This window comes from Lithobates pipiens, unplaced genomic scaffold, assembly GCF_037356315.1.
Source record: "Lithobates pipiens isolate NorthernLeopardFrog02 unplaced genomic scaffold, aLitPip1_a1.2 Scaffold_18, whole genome shotgun sequence".
In the NCBI taxonomy this organism is placed as follows: Eukaryota; Metazoa; Chordata; class Amphibia; order Anura; family Ranidae; genus Lithobates; species Lithobates pipiens.
This window is the reverse complement of record NW_027507758.1, coordinates 350,206,060-350,231,025: the sequence shown is the minus strand read 5'-3', so window position 1 is coordinate 350,231,025 and position 24,966 is coordinate 350,206,060. Positions and strand designations below refer to the sequence as shown.

Here is a 24,966-nt window from a genome sequence, read left to right as displayed (position 1 = left end):
TAGTGACATTATTCAATGGCCTTAGCACAGGGAAACAACTGCACGGATTCACACTACAAGCCCAGATATCAGTAATACCAAAGGAGGGCTTGTACCCGAGGGTCCTTAAAGAACTCAGTCAAGTAATTGCCAGACCATTGTTCCTAATTTCTACTTATTTACTTTACTTATTAATTGATGGCCCTCTGCTGCGTGTGCAGCCACTGCAGCATGGCCAACGTTGAGTTCCATCTGGTGGGCATGTCACAGATTAGGCGGTTCTTGGACAGGTTAAATTCCTTTTGGAGGTCAGCCAGCCAAGCACTGGCATATGACCGGTGAAAATGCACACAGACTTTCCTGGCCTGCCTCAGAACATCCTGTAAGGTACCTGCCCAAGAACTGCTCCACCACCAAGTTAAGGACGTGAGCCAAACAGGGAACATGGGTGAAATGTTCCTGTCGGAGGGCGGAGAGGAGGTTGGTGCCATTGTCGGAAACCACCGTTCCTGGCTTAAGCTGGCATGGCGTAAACCACCTCTGAGCCGGCCCCTGCAGAGCTGACAGAATCTCTGCCCCAGTGTGGCTCCTGTCCCCCAAGCACACCAGCTCAAGCACCGCAGGGCATCTTTTTGCCTGCATACTTGTGTAGCCCCTTGAATGCCTACGGAGCGCCGCTGGTTCCGTGTCCGTTCCAAATCAGCACAGGAAGAAGAAGAGGAGGGGATGGAGGAGAGAGGTGTGTCAGAATCACCACTAGCAGCATTTTGGAGGCGTGCTGGCAGAACAACCTCCAACACTACTGCACCCTGTCCTGCATCCTTCCCAGCTGCCAGCAGAGTCCCCCAGTGGGCCATGAAAGATAGGTAACTTCCCGGTCCATGCCTGTTGGACCATGAGTCAGTGGTAATATGCACCTTACCGCTGACTGCCCTGTCCAGCGAGGCCAAGACATTGCCTTCCACATGGCGGTAGAGAGCCGGAATCGTCTTCTGTGAAAAAAAAGTGGCGTTTGGGAACCTGCCACTGAGGAACCGTACATTCCACAAACTCACGGAAGTGGGCCGAGTCTACCAACTGAAAAGGCAGCAGTTGAAGTGTTAGCAATTTAGCTAAGCTAGCATTCAACCTCTGGGCATGTGGATGGCTGGGAGAGAACTTCTTCCGGTGGTGCAGCAGCTGGGGCAGGGAAATTTGCCTGGTACAATCGGACGTTGGTGTACAGATAGCAGATTGCCCGCAAGTACTTGGCAGTGACACACCTAATTCTACACCTTCATTCCTCTCAGTGCAGGTTTCTGAGAGGACTGAAGGTATAGTGGGGTTGGAGATCCCAGCTGATGAAGAGCAAGGAGAGGTCTGCTTTGTTCTTTGGTGTGGGTATTGTATGTTTGCTTGCCAACGGACTACATGGCAGGTCGACATATGTCTGGTCAAGCATGTGGTGCCCAAGTGGCTGCTGTTTTGGCTATGCGAGGTATGCATTAGACATATGTTGCAAATAATGATCTGCTGCACACGTCTCAAAGGCCCACACCAAAGAACTTTTGGAATAACGCGCAGAGACAGCAGCGTCCTGCACATGTGGAGCTCTGCGGTGTGATGCAGTCGGTTGGCTGCCCTTAAGCTGGCCCCTGGATGGCATCCTGCCTCATTGGAGATGTGCCTCCTCCTCTTTCCTATCAGGCACCCATGTAGACCTCAGTGACCTGATCATCCCCTCCCTCCTCATCACTGGAGCAAAGCTGGTAGCATGCTGCAGCTGGGGGAACATGACTGCCAGTTTGCTGTCCTTCTTGGCCGCCCCCTCTCTCTGGGCTCATGTAACTGCCTTCCTCAAGCTGGGTACCATCATCGGAGCCCACAAAACGCTGAGCATCCTCCTGCAGCATGTACCCAACGCTGTGGTCAAACAGTTCAGGGGACTCCTCAGGACATGGTGGGGCTAGGGAAGGAGTGACTGATGCCACTGAGCCAAGGGAAGAGGCCGCTTTGGCAGACAAAGTACCCTGAGCCTGAGTGAGAGAGGATGAGGAGGATGAGGACGGCTTGGTCAACCAACTCTTCTGCATGTTGTGGCTCAGCCAGCTCTCAGAAAAAAAGGACAAGTGCGCCCCACAGCCACGTGCTGAGGATGCACCATGTCCATGACCAGCACTGTTTGCTGTAGACACAGAGCCGGCTTGCCCTCTTTTAGTGGCCTGTGAGACATACTGTACAATTAGATTAGCAAAACAACGCCTGAAGTTTACTAAAAACAGTACACCAGGAATGGCCTACAGTAAGGTGTAATGCAGTGAAATAAAGCTAAACTATATACCAGTGATGGCGAACCTTTTTGAGCCCGAGTGCCCAAACCGCAACGCAAAACCAACTTATTTCTTTCAAAGTGCCAACACAGAATTAAACCTGCCACAGAGGATGGGACTGATCATCCCTCTGAATAAATCCTAAGGGACCAAAAACCTACAATTCTAGCAGATTCGCTCAGAATGCAGGGATCAGCAATGCATTGTGCTCATAATGCACTGACCTACCTGACCATTGCACTCACCTGCCGGACCGTTACACTCACCTGTCTGACCACGACAGTCACCTACCTGACACATGCACTCACCTACCTGGCACATGCATTCACCTAACTAACCATAGCACTCACCTGCCTGACCATTGCACTCGCCTCCCTGACCATTGCACTCGCCTACCTGACCATTGCACTCGCCTACCTGACCATTGCACTCGCCTACCTGACCATTGCACTCGCCTACCTGACCATTGCACTCGCCTACCTGACCATTACACTCACCTTCCTGACACATGCGCTCACCTACCTGACACATGCATTCACCTACCTGACCATTACACTCACCTCCCTGACACATGCATTCACCTAACTGACCATAGCACTCACCTACCTGACACATTGCACTCACCTACCCGACACATTGCACTCACCTACCCGACACATTGCACTCACCTACCCGACACATTGCACTCACCTACCCGACACATTGCACTCACCTACCCGACACATTGCACACACCTACCCGACACATTGCACACACCTACCCGACACATGCATTCACCTACCCGACACATGCATTCACCTACCCGACACATGCATTCACCTGCCCGACACATGCATTCACCTGCCCGACACATGCATTCACCTGCCTGACCATAGCACTCACCTGCCTGACCATTGCACTCACCTGCCTGACCATTGCACTCACCTCCCTGACACATGCACTCACCTCCCTGACACATGCACTCACCTCCCTGACACATGCACTCACCTACCTGACCATTACACTCACCTACCTGACACATGCACTCACCTACCTGACACATGCATTCACCTACCTGACACATGCACTCACCTACCTGACATATGCACTCACCTACTGGACACATGCACTCACCTACCGGACACATGCACTCACCTACCGGACACATGCACTCACCTACCGGACACATGCACTCACCTGCCTGACCATTACACTCACCTCCCTGACACATGCACTCACCTACCTGACCATTACACTCACCTACCAGACACATGCACTCACCTACCTGACACATGCACTCACCTACCTGACACATGCACTCACCTACCTGACACATGCACTCACCGAATTAACACCTTTATTTTGCAAAATTTAGTAAAATCTGTAACTGTACAGAGCACAATCTCAGCATTTGGTTTGTATTAGTTTTTTGTAGATCGTTACATACCGTTAAACAAGCAATAAACTTTAACAGTGAAAGGTTTACTTTAGAGATGTTTAGATGCAGGAAAATAATGGATCCACTCCACATTGATCTTACCTGTCTCCAGTCTCTCCGGCAGCTCATTCCCGCCCACAAGTCTCCTCTGATCCCAGCCGCATGTTCTCCCAGTCACGCCCAGTGCGTCACCGCTGATTTGTTTGATGGTGGGTGCGGTGTGGATGAGACAGCCTCTATGATTGGATTAGCGTGCGCACGTCACCCCCGGGCACTTATTCTTTGTCACGCCCACTCGCCTACAGAACTGTGGGAGATGTAGTTCGCGGTGCGGACGATTATGTTTTCACTGTGTGCTTTTCTCATTTAATGGCTCTCCCTTCATGGCGTGCCCACAGAGAGGGCTCAGCGTGCCGGCAGCGGCACGCGTGCCATGGGTTCGCCATCACTGCTATATACAGTGTATAAAATATATATATATACATACTAAATACACTGCAGCTGTCTTGCCCACCTGCCTGAAGTATATTATCGACAGTACACCAGGAACGGTCTGCAGTGAGATGAAGCTAAACTGTATACAGCGTGTGTGTGAGTGTATATATATATATATATATATATACACATATATACATACACACAAAGCGGGGATGTATAAATACACACAATACACTGTAGCTGTCTATCTCGCCTGTCTGCCTGAAGTATATTAGCAACAGTACACACTAGGAACCGTCTGCAGTGAGATCTAGCTAAACTATATATATATATATATATATATATATATATATATATATATATATATATATACACACACACATACACACAAAACCGGGATGCATATATATGCACAATACACTGCAGCTATCTGTTTCGCCTGCCTGCCATGACAGTGTCTCTGTCTCTCTCTTTTACAAACGACACTAACACTACACATGGCCGATGTGCAGGAGGCCTTAAATAGTGTGGGGTGTGTACTTAACCCCCTGAGCCATAATTGGCCACAGGTACCCTGCCTTTGGCCAATTATGTCTCTGTTTGCTTACAGCGCTTGCTTACGGGCTTGGCCAATCATCAGCCAGAAATGCACTGCAATGATGCATTGCATTATGGGCCTTGATGCACCGCTCGAATTTGGCGTGAAGGCCCCACAATGTTAGATCTTCGTGGACTAACCAAACAGCCGATGTTAGGGTCGAACTTACGTTCAACTCGCACTCTAAGCTCATCCCTAGGTCACGCTCTTCCTGTTACATGATCATAAGGGAAGAGTGCAACCCTTTTTTAATGGGTACAGCAGATGCGTAGTCACCCCCACCAAATAATCTATAGCAATGTTTCTCAACTTCAGTCCTCAAGTACCCCCAACAGGTCATGTTTTCAGGAATTCCCTCAGATGAAACGGCTGTCGTAATTACTAAGGCAGTAAAACAGATCAATCACCTGTGCAAAATAACGGAAACCCTAAAAACATTACCTGTTTATGCGATACAGGACTCAAATTTATTAAGCAATACATGACTCAAAAAGTGGCCTAATTGTCTAACATCTACCCAAAACCAAAATATTAGATTTAAGGTTGAATATTCTATTTAACATAAGGATGGGCGTTCCAGTTCAACACTGCAGCTAATCGGAATGATGTGCCACTTATTGTCTATGTATGTTTATCACGTGACATAATTTGGTTTCCCTTTTGAAAACAAAGCTCCTCTGTAATAAGCGTCTATTTCCAGATCCAGTGTCAGCATCGCTATCAGCAGGATGCACTGTGCTACACTTCTACGTACATATTCTGCCTTGAAGAACATTCTTAATTGACATATAGACTAGACAGCAACATATAAAGATCATTTCTTACAGGTACCTATCCGGTATGTAATTTTATTTTTCTATATAATATAACTGTAGTAATGTTTGAAGTCAGCCTTTTAATGCTTATGATTCTGAATATGTAATATCTGACAGAACCGCTTGTGATCTCTGTTCTTTCTGCTTTTTAGGTTGGCTGCCAATCATGTTTGTGTTCTTAATATTAAGTACATCAAGCTTTGTAGCTCTTGATGCAATTTGCCCATTCTTGTGTTCTTGCTCAGTGAAGGACCGCATTATTTGCTCGGGTACTTCAATTACAGATATTGCTGCATTATCCATACCCTATCATTTTACATATATCTGTATAAAAAGCACTCAAGATACAAAACTGACCAATGTCAGCTTTCAAGAAATGCCCGTTACTTCACGCCTATTTTTCGAAGGCAACCATTTTTCCTTAATAGAATCTGGGGCTTTTCAAAAATTTCCTCTTCTGAAATCACTGAAGCTGACAAACAATGCTATAAGAAGTTTACCGCCAGGAATATTCCACGGAATATTTCACCTGGAGCAGTTGTTTCTTGATCAGAATCAATTGTCTGATCTTGATCCATGTATGTTTCAAAACCTGAAAAACCTATCGTACCTTTCATTGAACAGAAATCTGCTTCGAGAATTGCCTGCTGGATTACTAGATCATCTTGTAAATCTTAGGCACTTAAACTTGTCCAGAAATAAATTGACATCTTTGCCAAAGTATATTTTCAACTCATTGTTCAAACTGAAAACTCTATTTCTCTATAATAATATTCTGGAGGTAATAACACCTGGAATGTTTGATAATCTCACTGAATTGGAAGAGCTGCGTTTGTATGCAAATGAAATTGTAATGGTTGACAAAGAAGCATTCTACAATTTACCAAAATTGAATATGCTAATGCTTCACAAAAATAAAATAGAAATATTACCTGAGGGATTATTTCTCTATTTGACTTTGTTAACCAACCTGACTTTCTATGAGAACCCTTTAACCGAACTTCCCAATGTGCTTTTTGGCAAAATGGAGAAACTCGACAGTTTGTGGGTTTATCGCACAAATATCTTAACAATACCGAATTTTGTTTTTAGTAATCTAACTAATCTGAAGTTACTGATTCTAACTCAAAACCCAAAGCTTCAGAGTCTTCCAAAAGAATCATTCAGTGGTCTGAGCAAACTTGAGGAACTGTCCTTGCATTCAAATGGATTGAAATTTCTTGGTGAAGGCTTATTCCAGGATCTTCAGCAGCTGCAAATTCTTTCTCTATATAATAATGTTTTTGAGGATCTTCCTGACGATCTGTTTCATCCTCTTGTAAATCTTGAAATTGTTTATCTGAACAATAGTAAATTCCGGAACCTGCCAGGCACCTTCTTTAAAACCTTGACCAAGCTTAAGAACATTCGTCTTGATGGCAATCCTTGGGCATGTGATTGTAGGCTTAAAGATTTCAAGCTCTGGTTTCAAGAGAATGTAAAAATAATACAGAATTCCATGTCAATTTTTTGTGAACATCCTTCAGCACTCAAAGGAAAACCCATCCTTCATTTTGATGCACCGGTCTGTAGCCACACAACTATAGCAACTGATTATCCCTATGTGGCAACAACAACATCTGCTCTAGCCAGTGCTACACAAAACATAAGACTGAGCAGTGAGGTGACCCTTACTCCTACTAAACTGCTACCTGATCATTCCAGGCACAACCTTACCTCTGTGATCCCAAGTCATGTGGAAACAACCCAGTCTCCTATACCATCAAAAGATGATTTATCCAAAATTGACGATCCTTCCACTGGTTGGAGTAATAATGATTCTTCAAGCACATCTTTGCCTAGTCATATGGGAACAACCCATAAATTTAAAGAAGATTTACATACTCGTCTGCTTAGAAAGTTATTTGGATTTCGCCTAACATATGGAAAAATAATCTTTCATCTCATTATGGTTACAGCAGCTCTTCAAGTTGTTCTTATAGTTGTGACATGTTTCATTATGCAGAAAATAAGGAAAATTCATACTTATTTCAATAGAGCTAAGAAGCCTGTGGAGCTACAGCGTATCTTAATACCAATAAGTCTTAATTCTATAAATAAATAATATATTGCTGCATGTTTATATATCTGCATTGTTCCTATTATTCCTGTAATGCACTTTTTAAACATTACCTTTACAAATAATTTTATATTCATTTCATTTTTATAGGTATACATTATAGCATGTTATCTTCAGTTTTATTTTTTAACTGCTTCCCGTCTGGCCTAAAGTAATATGAGTAGGAGTGCTGCTATCCTGGGTGGATGTCATATGATGGCATCCCAGGATCATGCCTCATGGGCTGCGCTGTGAACTGTCAGATCAGTGTACAGGGCTACTATACTTTTATAACAAACTAAAAAAATAGTTATTTTTTTTCAAAATTTGTGTCTTTTTCCTTTGTTTAGCAAAAAATTAAAATAAATAGTGGTGATTAAATGCCACAAAAACAAAGCTCTATTTGTGTGAATAAAATGATAAAAATTGCATATGGGTACAGTGTTGCATGGCCATGCAATTGTCATTTAAAGTGTGATGGCCTAGCAAGAAAGTGGCAAGTGGTTGACATACTGTCACCAGTCAGTTTCCTGAGCACCACCACACCACAACTTCAAAAAGCTCACCATGCCTCTTACTAAGTACCTTGACCTGCCTACTTTCCAAAAAGGGGTCATTTGGGGGGTATTTGTCTTGGCGTTTTTGGGTCTCAAGAAATGACGTACGTTAGGATTGAAAGATTTTTAGCTATATAGATGTTTGTGGACTTTATAACTTTCCTACAAACTAAATAAAATACACTGGGTTGTTTTTACCAATGAAAAGTAGCAATACACATTTTCCCTAAATTTATGAAATTTTATCTTTATGCAGGGAAAATTGAGTACTGTCCGTGATACTTTTTTTATTTGCACTAACATACAATTTTTCAGGACAAGCTTTCGGGGTATGTCCCCTTCTTCAAGGTCCAAGCAGTACTGAAAAATTTTTGAATGTATGTTAGTGCAAATAAAAAAAGTATCACGGACAGTACTCAATTTTCTCTGTCACAATTGCACTAATACGGCTACAATCACATTAAGTATCTTTATGCAAAATTTTATAACAGAAAAACACTTTTTTGTTTTCTCAAAATTTTCGGTCTTTTATCGGTCTTGTGGTGATTAAATACCACCAAAAGAAAGCTCTATTTGTGTAAAATGTAATTTGGGTACAGTATTGCATGACCACGCAATTGCCATTCGTAGTGCGACAGCATTGAAAGCTGAAAGTTGGCCTGGGCAGCAAAGTGTTCTATATGAAAGTGGTTAAAGATTCTGTGGTTTTCATAATTCAGCGTTTCAGAGCCTGGCTGTAAAGCTTTTAACGAAGTCAAGGGGTTTTGTGTATGGTCATGTTCCTCAAACTTGTTCTTCTTTTCTGTAATGGACATTAATCAGCAATTCATCAAATGTATATATTAACCACTTTTAGACCGGACCATTTTGCTGGCTTAATACCAGAACACTTTTTGCGATTCGGCACTGTGCCACTTTAACTGACAATTGCGTGGTCATGCGACGTGGCTCCCAAACAAAATTTACGTCCTTTTTTTCCCACAAATAGAGATTTCTTTTGGTGGTATTTGATCACCCCTGCGGTTTTTATTTTTTGCACTATAAACAAAAACAGAGCAACAATTTTGAAAAAAAAGCATTATTTTTTACTTTTTGTTATAATAAACATCCCCCGAAAAAATATATATAAAAAAAGTTTTTTCTTTCAGTTTAGGCTGATACGTATTCTTCTACATATTTTTGGTAAAAAAAATGCAATAAGCGATTATTGATTGGTTTGCGCAAAAGTTATAGTGTTTACAAAATAGGGGATAGTTTTATGGCATTTTTATTAATAATAATTTATTAATAACATTTTTTACTAGTAATGGTGGCGATCAGCAATTTTTATTGTGACTGCGATGTTATGGCGGACACATCGGACATTTTTGACACATTTTTGGGACCATTGTCATGTATACAGCAATCAGTGCTATACAAATGCACCAATTCCTGTGTAAATGACACTGGCAGTAAAGAGGTTAACCAGGGGGTGGCAGTGTAGGGGTTAAGTGTTCCTAGGGACGTGTTACTAACTGTGGGGGGCTGGGCTTTGTGTTAGTGAACACTGATCTCTGCTCCAATCACATGGAGCAGAGATCAGTGTCACTTGTTGCTAGACAGAATGGGAAGATGCTGTTTACAACCATTCGGCCTCCCCGTGAGACGATCGTGGGTATCCCTGTGGCGGTCGAGTCCGCGGGACCCACGACCGGACTCACAGGAACTGGTTAAAGGGGCGTTCCGGCCAAGATTTTTTTTTTTAAAGTCAGCAGCTACAAACACTAGCTTCTGACTTTTAATAAGGACACTTACCTGTCCAGTGAGCCCGCGATGTTGGCTGACCCGTGGCCGATCTGTCGATCGGATCGGCTGCCGGCGCCTCCATCTTAACAAAGGAAAACACTGTGCAAGTCACGCGGCGCATTGTGAATGGCCCCACTGTTTTCTGGGACACACACATGTCCCGGAAGACAATGGGGCCACTCACCGAAGGAGGAGGAAGCACCGTGGAATAGGAAGAGGCAGATTAGGAAGACTGCCTAGCAACAGCGGTTTCAGGTAAGTTAAAAAAATATATTTTTTTACATTTTTTTTTTTGGGTGGCCCTCCGCTTTAAGAAGTGCATTTTTTAATAATTTTCAGAATATCTCTTCATTGTCAACTTACACAGCACTAGTTTGTACTTTACCTGACTTTTTTCTTTACCTGACTCTTCTTCGAAATGGTGAAAGGTTTTATATTTATTCAACACTGTTCCATCTTGGTGGGGGTCACATTTAGTATCATGTGTATTCCTGTAATATTATATTAAATTTCTTGGTAAACGTTTCAAACAAACATTTTATGAACTAATAAATGATGGATATATTTAACAGAAAGGAAAAATGAGAGAATAATGGGAAAACTCACAATTTTGTATCCCGTGGCATAGATTCTGGCCAAAATGAGAATCACAATTTTTTTGCTTAGATTAAAGATCACAATTTTCCAAAAAAATTGTTTGAGAGACCGCTGAGCAAATACAGTGTGACATAACGTATAGCAAAAACCACCATTTTATTCTATAGGGTCTCTGCTAAAATTATATATATATATATATATATATATATATATATATATATATATATATAATGTTTAGGGGTTCTAAGTAATTTTCTAGAGAAAAATTGGTTTTAACTTGTAAACAAGTGTCAGAGAAAGGTTTAGTCTTTAAGTGGTTAAACATTCCTCATTTACTGACTGAAGTTTATGATCTAAAAGGACAAAGTGTACCAATGCTTGTACAATGTTTATAATCCTACCTCAATGACTTTCACTCAGGCTATATGCATATAAGACATAGAATGTATTACTTATTGAATGACTTGTAAATGTTACATCAGATAGCCCGTTGTTGGGCGCCTGGTCTTGTATCTGTTTTCTTTTTTGCTTTTCCTTTTTTCTGTTTATATATGTTCTGAAAACAAACAATAAAAACGTATTGAACCTAAAAGGACAAAGTGTTACAATGTTTCTCCTTATCTCCTCCTAAGGATGTTGTGAGAAACTTGTCAAGCTGCCTGTTTTTTTTTTTTCTTTAGTCAGCTGTGAGCACAGAACTGAATAGTTTTGGGAAAATGCTTTAAGATCGCAAGGGATGGAAGAATCACAATCTGATTCTTTAACGATTAATCGTGCAGCTCCAGTGCCTATACCTACCTGCTCTGTGCAATGATTTTACACAGAGCAGCCCCGATCCTCCTCTTCTGGGGTCTCTTTTCATGGAGGCACCTATGCGGGCTCACTCCCAAGACCCGTTGCTGTGTCCATTGACACAGACAGTGGAACTTGGCCCTGCTCCCGGATTATAGCTTTTGATTGACAGTAGTGCAAGCCAATGGCTCCTTCTGCTATTGATCTGATCAATGAAGAGAGCGACACTAGCTGGAGCCGCTGCGCTCGTGCATATTCATAGCTAAAGAACCACAAACACTAGCTGCAGTATATACACTGATCTATATTGGACATGTGACCAAACCTGTGAATACATTTCTCTAATTAGAGTTAATTGGTAAATAAAGTGAGTTAGTTAATATGTATAGCTGACGTGTGTTTGAATGTGAGATGAATAAAAATGGATGTGCATAAAAACATAATAAAAATGTTAAGAACATGCAACTGGCAAACCCCCAAAAACATTTTGTAGAGCATCCATTCACTGTAAACAAGAAAAAAAGAATACTTGATACTAAATCAAGATGCGTACCGTATGTGATAAAGTGAAATATGTCAGTGTAGACTAAATATATACAAGTGTTAAATATAAATACTTATAGGATGTAAAATGTGTTAAAAATGTGAACTAACGTGAACATACTATGAAGACAGTAAAACTATTTGATATGACTTCAATTTGGAAACAGTTTTTTTTTCACTTCCAAAAAATATATATTTTTAAATAAAAAGGAGATGGCTTCCACCCAATACACAGATTTTTTTTTTTTTTTTTTTAATATTCTGTTAGCACACAGCAGTCGTTTTATTGTGTGAGGGGCTCTAATTGAATCTTCATATGATCGCATCTGAGAAATGCACTTTTAGCTGTGTGGGCAATCTGAGCTTCAGCTACAGTACATAGGTCTGTAAACCCATTTGCTTTATTTAGCAAAGCAATTATTATTACAAAATGACACAAATGAATTCTATACATTCTATACACTACCATATATATTTTAATGGTTGTGTTTCCTGCTCTGGTATGTAAGCTTATAAAATATAGAAACGCTTCTTGTCCTATTGTCACTTTTACTTTATGATAAATTCATTTTTTTCCCAAAACTGACACTTTCCCTTAGCTAGGAGTCATTTTAGTGACCTCTCCCAGCATTATTTAGCCAAGTTGTGTCTGTCAGTATGAAGCAGCCTGGATAATTGCCGGGAATTCTGTTTATTATCTGTACATGACTAGTTTCCAGAAGAATTTCTGCAACTGTAATTTCTTTTAAACTTTTCAGTTACGTTGGTTACTTTATTTTAAAAAAAACTTGGTATTCCAAAAATGTCCATCAAATTTATTATGACGAATAAGACTATTATTGCAATGTACTCGTTGCAAAAGTTTCTGTACGGCATGCAATAGCTTACTCATTTTCTTTTTGTCATTGCTTCCGTCTTTGTTCAAAAAGTCAGAATGGATGTTCTGAATGAGGTGTTTTCCTTGCTGTAGTAAGAGGGTGACTATAGATATATAACTACATTGTTGGTAACTGAATTAGTGTAACATCTCCTTAAAGACCTAGAAGCAGCATATTTAACAAGCACTGAGGTACTTATAGTGTCAAGTAAAATCCCAGCTGTTTTAATTTGAACAATTAGGCACTTGGTTGACTGCTATGGCCACAGACTTATTTTTTTCTAGTTTCCATCAGTCCTACCACTCAAATATGTGATAGAAAGCACAGAATCCTAATGCTGAGACTCAAATCCACATATCGGAAGCCTATATTTACTAGACAGCTGATTACCATAGTCTTCATACCCTATATGTACTGTATGTTGTGAATAGATTCTGTCTTAATAAAGTATACCTTTATATTACAGAGGAAATTTCTGGACTGTATCTAGTATTTCCTTATAGATAACAGTTTCTAATGAAAATGTGTATAGAGGAGATGTAACTGATGGTTACATTGGGAATGTTTTAGAAATTCTGTGCTGGGTGAAAGCCATGGGCTTATTTCTCAGTTACTAACTTGGCCAAAGTATGAGGATTGAATGTTCAGACTTCACTGGCTGCATACTGGATCAAGTCAATGAATTAGAGACCATTAAACAGCCTGATAACTAGGATATATAGAAGCAGATGAGAAGTTGGGACTTTGCATGAAGCATGCGGATTTGGAAGCAAAAAATTAGCTGTATAGGTCTAATAATGTTGAATTTATTAAATATTACACAGTAAAATACATCAAAAGCAGTGGTACATATTGCATCTTCCATCATGATTGATTGATTCATACATTGGCATATTGCACGTTGATGATATTCAAGTAAATTAGGTAAAACAGTATATACAGAATAGGTTACAAAACTGCATTATTATAGAATTTATGGCATCTGAAGCTCGACGCCTTTCGTGGCTAACTTTCCACTCATCAGGAGCTGATGTAAATTGGATGTCTATAAAATGAAAGTATTATATCAGACAATGAGTAAGTCTTGTATATAAAAAGTAAAAATAGAGATAGACGGAATTTGCTTGCATCAACTACCCATACTCACAGGTGAGGCAATGGAAAGGGCGTGGCAGTGGTTGCGTGGGCAGCCAGGGACGTGATCTGGCACGGGAGCTGAGGCGGGACACGCGGAAAAGCAGGGAAGCAAGCCCCGTGCTCAAACAGTGAAAAACGATAATCGGTGAAAAATGAGAAAAATATGAAAAAAATAATCAAAAAAAATTAGGTAAAATATGTGATAGAATCTGTGATAATGAGACTGTTGGAAATGGGAATGCTCCAAGGTAGTGAGCACTAACATTGAAAGGTGGGAGAAAAAGGGAAGAGAAGGAGAAAGAAGAAAAAAGAAGAGGGAAAAGAACGGGGAAAAAAGGAAGGGAAAAGAAAAAGAGAAAGAGAAAGATAAAGAAAAGGAAACAGAAAATGTGTGACAGTGAATCCCTGTTGGAAGCAATGGGAATGCTCCAACCTAGTGAACGCTATAATTTAGAGGTGAAGGGGCTCAAATGTGTAATAGTGAAATTGTGTTGCTAACAATAAGGATATTCCAACATAGTGAACACTATCATTGAAAGTAAGAAAACTGTGAAACACAAGGATGTGAAAGAAGAAAAGGGGAAATTAATATGTGCTAATTGTGTTACCTAAATGTGTGTTGGGGGGGGGGGCGGGTGGTCGCCCCACTGTGCATCGACGCCACTCATCCGGCACAACACGTCTGACGTTGACTGTTGTCGACGTCATCACATGGGCGCCGTGAATTCATCGGGCTTTTGACACGAGGGAGAGTAGTTTGGCGCCACTCGCCGACCGTCTGATGCCTGAGGGGTGTCGCCTCCTCCTTTATATCTCGCAGCGTGATGTTGGCGGCCACATGCAGCTGCGGCGAGGCACAAATTTGTTCGTAAGCACAGCTACTAACACACATACACAGGGCTGCAGATTGGAAACCTCATGTGATAAGTGCAGTGCACTTTCCACTCAACACATTTAGTTAACACACTTGGCACATATTAATTTCCCCTTTTCTTCTTTGACATCCTTGTGTTTCACAGTTTTCTTACTTTCAATGATAGTGTTCACTATGTTGGAACATCTTATTGTTAGCAACACAATTTCACTATTGCACATTTGAGTCCTCTCACCTCTAAACATGGATTCACTGTCACACATTTTTTGTTTCCTTTTCTTTATCTTTCCCTTTTCCCTTTTTCTTTTTTCCATTTTCCCCCCCGTTCTTTCCCCTATTTTCTTTTCTTCTTTCTCCTTCTCTTCCCTTTTTCTCCCACCTTTCAATGTTTGTGCTCACTACGTTGGAGCATTCCCATTTCCAACAGTCTCACTATCACAGATTCCTATCACATATTTTTCCAAATTATTTTTTTTTTATAATTTTTTTCATATTTTTCTCATTTTTCACTGGGGCTCGCTTCCCTGCTTTTTCGCATGTGCCGCCTCAGCTCCCGTGCCAGATCACGTCGCCGGCTGCCCTTGCAACCACTGCCACGCCCTTTCCATTGCCTCACCTGTGAGTATGGGTGGTTGATTCAAGCAAATTCCGTCTATCTCTAGTTTTACTTTTTATATACAAGTCTTACTCATTGTCTGATATAATACTTTCGTTTTATAGACATCCAATTTATATCGGGTCCTGATGAGTGGCAAGTTAGCCATGAAACATGTCGAGCTTCAGATTCCATAAATTCTATAATCATGCAGTTTTGTAACCTATTCTGTATATACTGTTTTACCTAATTTACTTGGATATCATCATCAATGTGCAATATGCCAATGTATGAATCAATCAATCATGATGGAAGATGCAATATGTACCACTGCTTTTGATGTATTTTACTGTGTAATATTTAATAAATTCAAGATTATCAGACCTATACAGCTAATTTTTTGCTTCCAAATTTGCATGCTTCATGCAAAGTCCCAACTTCATTTCTTGCTTCATTTTGATAGGGATTGAGGCAATTTTGACGTAACTGTCCTATGCCTCATACAAAGCCCCAACCCTTTTTTCCTTTATATAGAAGCAGATTAACAATGACAGCTAATGCTATTCACTCAGTACAGGTTTCCCTTGAGTTTTTGGAGAAATTGCTTAGAAGAGGTAAAGAGGTAAGAGGAACACTCAGCTTAGTGTACTTTTCAGTAGCACTTTTTTTTATTCGGCAAGCTGATAGAGCTAAATACAGTTCTGATTTCATTCCACTTGTTACTGGCACCAAGCTCTCCTTACTTTGGTCTGATAGTTGCCATAAAAATCAACTTGCTAAATAAACTCTTTTTGACTCTTTTGCTCAAGGTAAGAAACTTTGAGGCAACATTGCACTCTAGGACTGAGACCAAAGGTTTCAAGATAAACTTTAGGCAGATATAAAACATAATTTATCTATGTATTTATTTTAAAGTGTTTGTAAACCTAAAAAAAAGTTCCTGTCTATTTATGGCAGGATAAACTGCAATGTGATCTTGCAATGCTTTGTAGCAGTTTCAATGTTGTTCAATACCTGGTTGATCCTGCCTGTTCCTGTGTCCCTGTCTATACGCTAACCACGCTTATGGCTGCTGATCCATGATATAGTGGTCCCTTTACGTCCCTCCATCATCAGCATCTCTGTACAGCATCTGTATTTCTTCCTCTACCCACCGGTTCCTTCCTGCCACTTCCTTCTGTGGTCTGTGTAAAGGCCCTTTCCTTCTCTCCTCTTCCCTGCTGGCCTAAATTAGTTTTTCTGCTCCTCCCTCCACTGTGTTTAAAGCTGCAGTGTCTCCCAGTGTTTATTATCTTTGGAGACAGCAGTTTTGCATGCTTTGACATGGCAATGTATTAAACAATTTAAAAATATATATATTTAATAAAATGTAAAAATAATAAATGAATTAGTTGTGCAAAGTTTTTTTGAATTAATATACACTCATCAGCCATTTTATTAGGTACCTTGATTGTACTGGGTTGGACCCACTTTTGCCTTCAGAACTGCCTTAATTCTTCATGCAGTATTATGTATGTTATCCACACATAACCCTTGCACTATGTATTTTACCCACTCCTGACCCATATTATCCACATAATGGTAATATAGTGTATCATTAAGTGTTAAACTCTCACAATTATTAAATATGCTGAAAGAGTATGCAATGCAAAGAGATCACAATTTAACCAACCCACAGGCCCCCAAATTGTCTATTGTAGGTTCATTTATGAAAGGGAGAAAGAATTACTTTTTGTATGTCAATCTATTCCCTTAAACTCCTGAGACCACAGGTCCAGAACATGAACACACTGTGCAATAAACAATAGGCAAAGGATGCAACTTTAAACTTTTTATGTTAGAGACAATATTTTGCATTTTTGGGTCTTCAAAGTTGTAAAAGAAAGGAATGTTGGGGTCTTTGCAGTGTAGTTATCCCACATCTTCATCTAGCTCAATAAGGGCCCAAAAAGACCCTTGTACAGCAACACACAGCAATGAGGGATAACTTATGTACAGTGTCTTCTGTGAAGGCCTTGATGAGGAGATAAAATAAAGATGTCTGCATGCAGTGTCTCTTTTAGTGTATGCTCAATGTGGGCTTCTGCCCGCTCAACAATCCTGAAGATACCAAGGCCCATGTTCTGAGACAGGCTCTTGAAGGATCCGCTGACACTGAATGCCTGTCTGGAAACCCAAATGCTCAACGTCAATGTCTGCACGGATGCTCACACTGCAGATGGGGTGTCTGCGACAGGGGATCTGCGTCCAAGAGTGAAGCTGGCTTGCGGAGGTGGGTCACCACTCTGTCATAGCAGCGATTTTTCCATCCAACAAGCAAGGCCGTCTGGTCCTCTCTTCTTTCCTTGCTCTCTAGTCTCTCTACCTCATGATCTCTCTCACCCTCTGGCTTGAGGTTTCTCCTTCCTTACTGCTCCCTGGGTCCACCCCCCTGTACCCCAAGGGGCTGTAGTCTCCCTCCTGTGGTCTACAGTGGGGCCACTTATCTTCGGGACTGCATGTCCCATGATCCTCCTCTGGCCTCCCACAATTGGTTCCTATTTTTGGAATCAGACTGGGCAGGGATCCTCATCAGTGTTGCTCGGTCTCTGCCTCGTCTCCTGCTCTGCTGACAGGAGAAAGAGGGTGCTGAGCGGGGTGAACAGAGCGAGCAGTGGGTGGGAGAGAACACACAGCTGTACTCTCCCTCGGTCCCTGCATGTTGTCCTGGTCTTCTGCTGTGGTGGCGCTCCGAGCGGGGAAGCCCCGCAGCTGCCCACAGCACAGCTGCTCCTGTCCCCTGAGAGTTTCCCCACTCTCTTACAGGGAAAGTGGGGGGAACTGGGAGACAGAACAGTGGGTAGCGCCCGCCATACATTCCCCCACCCCGCCCACCAAAGAACATTAATATATACAAACTGTTGCATGCTTTCACAGGTACATCAGGGGCAAAAAACAGGTTAGTACATCTAATAAAGAAAACAAACAGATCTCATGTACATACGAATCTGGCAGAGGAACCGCCCAAAAGAGGCAATGTTTTTCTGCCACCAAGCTGTTATTGGGATGGCTCACCTAGATGTACCAGGGGGTGAGCTGGAGTCGCCTTCCACTAAATCTGTAGTGGAAAGGATCAGAATGTCAAGAGTTCTTTGAGAGGTGAGAATAATTTCCTCTGAGCTTTCATAAGTATCATAAGTCAGTCTTTTGGCTCAGTGAGCAATTCTTCTCTTTCTCTGCTTTCTGGGCTCAGGTGTTGTAAGTACACTGGCCTCTTCTTCATATACAGCTACCTCTTCCTCTGTGTATCTGATTTCACATCTTGCACATCTCACTCCCCTTCTTCCAATATAGGAGAGTGAAAGGTTTCCAGATTTTTCAGTTTGGCTTTGTGGTACAAATTCTGGCTCCTCATGGCTAAGAATTCTGGTATCTGTTTCCCTAGGGGAGGAGATGAATGGGTGACAGGATGAGACAGCCACAGCTAGTCCATGCCCATTTCTTCATCCTCACTGTCCTTCTTGTCTGCGTTCAGGGGCACAGATTGAGTTCCTGGATAGGGTCTTGGAGAGGTCGTTGAAATAGACCGCGAATCCAGCTGTTGCAGCACACAAACTGCTTCTGATAAAGGCAGTAGGTGGTTGAGTTGCTGAGTCTTTAGTGGTCCCGTGCTTCCTTCCGGGTGGATTTGATGCACTGGCAGCCGCTTAAAGATGATATAAGGCTGCAACTTCCAGCGATCAGCCAGCTTGTGCTTTGCAGAGACACTCAAGATCCTCAGTAGCACTCTATCACCAGGCTGTAGATCATGTACTCTCACCCGCATATGGGAGAGCCCTCAGCTGTATGCCCCCCCGGTCCCTGCAAGTTGTCCAAATCTTCTGCTGTGGCAGTGCCCTGACCAGTGTGGGGGTGCAGCCGCCCTCTGCAAAACTGCTCAGTTCCTCTGCGAGTCTCCTCACTCTGTTGCAGGATAAGTGGGGAGAGTGGTTGACAGAACAGAACAGCGGGTAGCTCTCTGTATATACAGTATCTCACAAACGTGAGTACAAACCTCACATTTTTGTAAATATTTTATTATATCCTTTCATGTAACAACACTGAAGAAATTACACTTTGCTACAATGTAAAGTAGTGAGTGTACAGCAGGGGTAGGCAACCTTTTGAGTACAGTGTGCCAAAAAATGTTTTCAAAGAAATTGAGCGTGCCGATTGTATAACAAAAAAATGTCAACTTCAAACTTTCAATCGCGAGAAGGATTTTTTTATAAAGTAAATGCTGTAAACTGCTTTTAGTAGTGAGAAATTAACATCCTGCACTCTCAGCCCAATTCCTGCAACTCCACACCTCTGATCACTGTTCCTCCCTGCTCATCTGTCCCACCACTGTACTCCCCTTCTCATCTGCTCCACCATTGTAACCCCCTACACATCTGCCCCACCACTGTAACACCCTGGACATTTGCCCCACCACTGTAATACCCTGTACATCTGCCCCACCACTGTACCACCCTGCTCATATGCCCCACCAATGTACCCCCTTTCTCATCCGCCCCACCACTGTACCCCCTTTCTCATCCACCCCACCACTGTACCCCCTGCACATCTGACCAACCACTGTACCCCCTGCACATCTGCCCCACCACTGTAACCCCCTGCTCATCTGTCCCACCACTGTAACCCCCTGCACATCTGCCCGACCACTGTAACCCCCTGCACATCTGCCCGACCACTGTAACCCCCTGCATATCTGCCCGACCACTGTAACCCCCTGCTCTTCTGTCCCACCACTGTACCACCCTGCTCTTCTGTCAGACCCAAACAAACCCAAGGATAAACCGAGGAAAAAAAACAAGCTTTACATACCACCAGCCCACAGACAACCAATTAACCTGTCTAACAGTATGCGTTAAAAACAGGGGTTTAGTCTGCACACATTTGCAAATGCATGCGTTAGCCACAGAGCCCCGCCAAGGCACCCCAGTATCTGTGGTACCTAACACTAACTTATGAGTGTCCCCACAGTGGAGGCACATGCATTCTGATGGATAGGTGAGAGCAGGTGGACTGAAGGGGAGCAACCCCTTCTTAAAGGTACAGGAGCACACCGAACACCCTGTGGGCTGGTGGTAAGTAAAGCTTGTTTTTTTCCTCGGTTTATCCTTGGGTTTGTTTGTATCTGTTGTTAGCCTTCCAAGTTTCTTACTGCGATAGCCAGCTATAGGTGTGAGCGGGTGGCATCTTTTTGTATCACTGTTGTGTTTGTTGGTCTTCTGTCAGACCACTGTACCACCCTACTCTTCTGTCCCACTACTGTATCCCCCCTGCTCATCTGCCCCACCAATGTTCCTCCTTTCTCATCTGCTCCACCACCCTGCACATCTGCTTCACTGCTGTACCCCCATGTTCTGTCTCACCGCTGAACCATCTTCTCATCTGTCCTAACACTGAACTTATCTGCTCATCTGCTTCACCACTGTAACCCCCTGCCTTTGTGTACCCATGTACCTCCTTTCTCCTCTGCACATCTGCCCCACCTATGTAACCTCCTGTCCCACCGATGTACCCCCTGCTCATCTGTCCCACCAATGGATCCTCCTTTCTCCTCCGCCCCAATACTGAACCCCCCCCCGCTCATCTGTCCCACTACTGTAACCCCCTGCTCATCAGCCCCATCACTGTAACCCCTCTGCTTTTCTGTCCCACCGCTGAAACCCCTTCTCATCCCTCCACCACTGTACCTCCTGCACATCTGCCCCACCACTGTACCTCCTATACATCTGCCCCACCACTGTACACCTCCTGCACATCTGGCCCACCACTGTACCCCCCCTGCACTTCTGTCCCACTGCTGAACCACAATGCTCATCTTCCCCATCAATGTACCCCCTTTTCTTATCTGCCCCACCACTGTTCATCCCTGCACATCTGCTCCGCCACCGTATCCCCATGCTCTTCTGTCTCACTAATGAATCACCTTCTCATCTGTCCTAATACAGAACCCATCTGCTCAACTGCCCCACCACTGTAACCTGCTTTCTCATCTGCTCCACCAACATACCTCTTGCACATCTGTCTCACCTCTGTACCCCCTGCTCTCCTGCCCCACCACTGTAACCAAATGCTCATCTGTCCCGCCAATACACCTCCTTTCACATCTGCCCCACTGCGCTACCCCCTGCTTTTCTGTCCCACCAGTGAACCCCCTTCTCATCTGCCCCAACACTAAACCCCCCCCTGTTAATCTGGCCCAACACTGAAGCACCTGCACATCTGCCTCAATATTGTACTCCCCTGCTTTTCTGTCCCACTTCTGAACCCCCTTCTCATCTCTTCCACCACTTTACCTTCCTGCACATCTGCCCCACTGCTGTACCCTCCTGCTCATCTGTCCCACCTCTGAACCCCTACTGCTCATTTTCCCCACCGCTGTACCCTCCTGCTCATCTGCTCCACCGCTGTACCCTCTTCTCATCTATGATATGCAGAGCGGTGAAAGGAAGCAGAAATTAGACATCTACCTGTCCTGGCACACTCACCCTGCTGATCCAACTCTCGCTTCCAGCCCACGTGCTTGTATGTGATGTCACATACAAGCATCTAAAGTGGATGAGCTCAGGTCAGGGGCATTTTCTGAAAGCAGTGGGCCTGGGGCAAGGATCATAAGTTGGGGCCCCGCAGCTGAGAATAAGTTTGACAGGAAAATTTGTGTGTGATTTTCATATATTTTCGAATACTGACTGTGGCTTAAAAGGACACAGAATGCCGGGGCTCAGTAGTAAGTGACGCAAAGGTTCAGGAATAATTTCAACAAAGCTCAGAGAAGCTCAACAGTAATTCCACAAACTGTCACCTGGATGTGGTTTTTCACAGTGAAATCCCTTCTTTCTGAGATTGGTAGTGGCAACCAAGCAAGTCATCTTCCTCAAGATGGTGGAGCAGTGGCCAAACAATGTTTACCATCTTTTACATTGTGTAGGGGCACAGTGCCTACACCTCAGTGCATAAATTGGAATGCATTAGGGTCTCACTGACACTTCCCTGCGCTGCTTTGCTGATGGGGAGGGAGTCGAGTGCCGGAAAAATAGGCTTAGTGTTCCACAGGTTGCCTACCCCCTGGTGTACAGCTTTTATAACAGTGTAAATTTGCTGTCCCCTCAAAATAACTCAACACAAAGCCATTAATATCTAAACTGCTGGCAATAAAAGCGAGTGCACCCCTATGTTAAAATGTTCAAATTGGGCCCAATTAGCCATTTTCCTTCCCCGATGTCATGTGACTTGTTAGTGTTACAAGGTCTTAGGTGTGAATGGGGAGCAGGTGTGTTAAATCTGGTGTTATCGCTCTCACTCATATACTGGTCACTGGAAGTTTAACATGGCACCGCATGGCAAAGAACTCTAATCTGAAAAAAAGAATTGTTGTTCTACATAAAGATGGCCTAGGCTATAAGAAGATTTCCAGGACCCTGAAACTGAGCTGCAGCATGGTGGCCAAGACCATACAGTGGTTTAACAGGACAGGTTCCACTCAGAACAGGCCTTGCCATGGTCGACCAAAGAAGTTGAGTGCACGTGATCAGCGTCCTATTCAGAGGTTGTCTTTTGGAAATAGAGGTATGAGTGCTGCCAGCATTGCTGCAGAGGTTGAAGGGGTGGGGGGTCAGCCTGTCAGTACTTAGACCATACGCTGCACACTGCATCAAATTGGTCTGCATGGCTGTCGTTGCAGAAGGAAGGCTCTTCTAAAGATGATGCACAAGAAAGCACACAAACAGTTTGCTGAAGACAAGCAGACTAAGGACATGGATTACAGGAACTATGTCCTGTGGTCTGATCAGACCAAGATGAACTTATTTGGTTCAGATGGTTCCAAGCGTGTGTGGCGGCAACCAGGTGAGGAGTACAAAGACAAGTATGTCTTGCCAACAGTCAACCATGGTGGTGGGCGTGTCATGGTCTGGGGCTGCATGAGTGCTGCTGGCACTGGGGAGCTACAGTTCATTGAGGGAACCATGAATGCCAACATGTACTGTGACATACTGAAGCAGAGCATGGGCAGTATTCCACCATACCGCCCCCAAACATACCTCCAAGATGACCACAGCCTTGTTAAAGAAGCTGAGGGTAAAGGTGATGGACTGGCCAAGCACGTCTCCAGGCCTAAACCATATTGAGCATCTGTGGGGCATCCTCAAATGGAAGGTGGAGGAGCGCAAGGTCTCCAACATCCACCAGCTCTGTGATGTTGTCCTAGAGGAGTGGAAGAGAACTCAAGTGACAACCTGTGAAGCTCTGGGGAACTCCATGCCCAAGAGGGTTAAGGCAGCGCTGAAAAATAATGGTGGCCACACAAAATATTGACACTCTGGGCCCAATTTGGACATTTTTCCTTAGGGGTGTATTCACTTTTGTTGGCAGCGGCTTAGACATTAATGGCTGTGTGTTGAGTTATCTTGAGGGGACAGAACATTTACAGTTATACAAGCTGTACACTCACTACATTCTAGCAAAGTGTCATTTTTTTTCTTGTCTAATGAAAAGATATATTAAAATATTTACAAAAATGTGAGGGTTGTACTCACCCTTGTGAGATACTGTATATACACGCATCGGCCTCTTTATTTCAAAATGTTTATTCATTTTCCAAAAGACGAAGACATACAGAGAAAAATATATACTGGGCATAGTCAGGAGCAACATAAATAGTCAGTCATGTGGTTATACACCATTAGTTGTCCTATGCATAACAAGGGGGAGCCTTACTCAACCCCAGGAGCTCTGACTTAACAGTGGGGAGTGGATGAGACCATCCGCCTCCCCCGACAGCCCCATTGGGAACACACTGTGTCCGGGAATGACCGGCGAGTCCATCCACACATCTAACCCAGAGGATTAACATAAGTCCATTGCCCAGGGACCTTCCTGGTGTTCCAACCAGAAAAAAGGGGTCTCAGATCGACAAGCCCGTCCATAGAAAGGCAACAGAAGCCTGCATATCAGGACCTCAAGTTAGAACTGCCCAAGTTTAGTGGAGACTATGGTTGAGTCTATGCGATGAAGGCTCCGAACTACCAAAATAACGTCAGTACACTATGGTAGTTTTATGAGTAAGAAGGTAACAGAGAAAGGGAGAAAGAAAAGGAATGAGAAAGAGAAGAGAAAAAAAGATAAAAATTCACTAGATGTACGTTTGACAGTCTGGGACGTACCCTCCAGTTTATAAAGAGTTGGATCCAGTAATTAGGGAAATTCCTACGTACTGTGCCCAAGGCTCCCATGTCATTTCAATTTATTTAGCTGTGTCTAGGATAGAGCTGGCCATTTTTTCCTGGGTCATTATCCAAGAGATCTTTCTTTTGGTTGCGATGATGGAGACCCTAGGTTGCTTCCAAGCTTTAGCTAAAGTGATCTTTGCTCCCAGTAGTATAAAAAGTGCTTTTTTTTTCGGTACGTTCGGGGATTTTCAGTATGGGAACATTTAGTAGGGCTATAAACGGGGTCTGTGGGACCAAGAGACCAGTTACTTCGCAAATTATGTTGAACAGTTTATTCCAGTAGCCCCTGATTTTCAG

At 43.1% G+C, this 24,966-nt stretch overlaps 1 protein-coding gene across 1 annotated transcript; it reads left to right on the top strand.

Moving 5' to 3' along the window:
• The first annotated feature begins 5,451 nt into the window (after positions 1-5,451).
• On the top strand, positions 5,452-10,763 carry LOC143988144 (uncharacterized). Its single transcript, XM_077487471.1, has 2 exons — positions 5,452-5,579; positions 5,709-10,763. Exon 2 carries the CDS (start codon positions 5,723-5,725, stop codon positions 7,658-7,660), a length of 1,938 nt encoding a protein of 645 aa, XP_077343597.1. The 5' UTR covers positions 5,452-5,579; positions 5,709-5,722; the 3' UTR covers positions 7,661-10,763.
• The last annotated feature ends 14,203 nt before the right edge of the window (positions 10,764-24,966 follow it).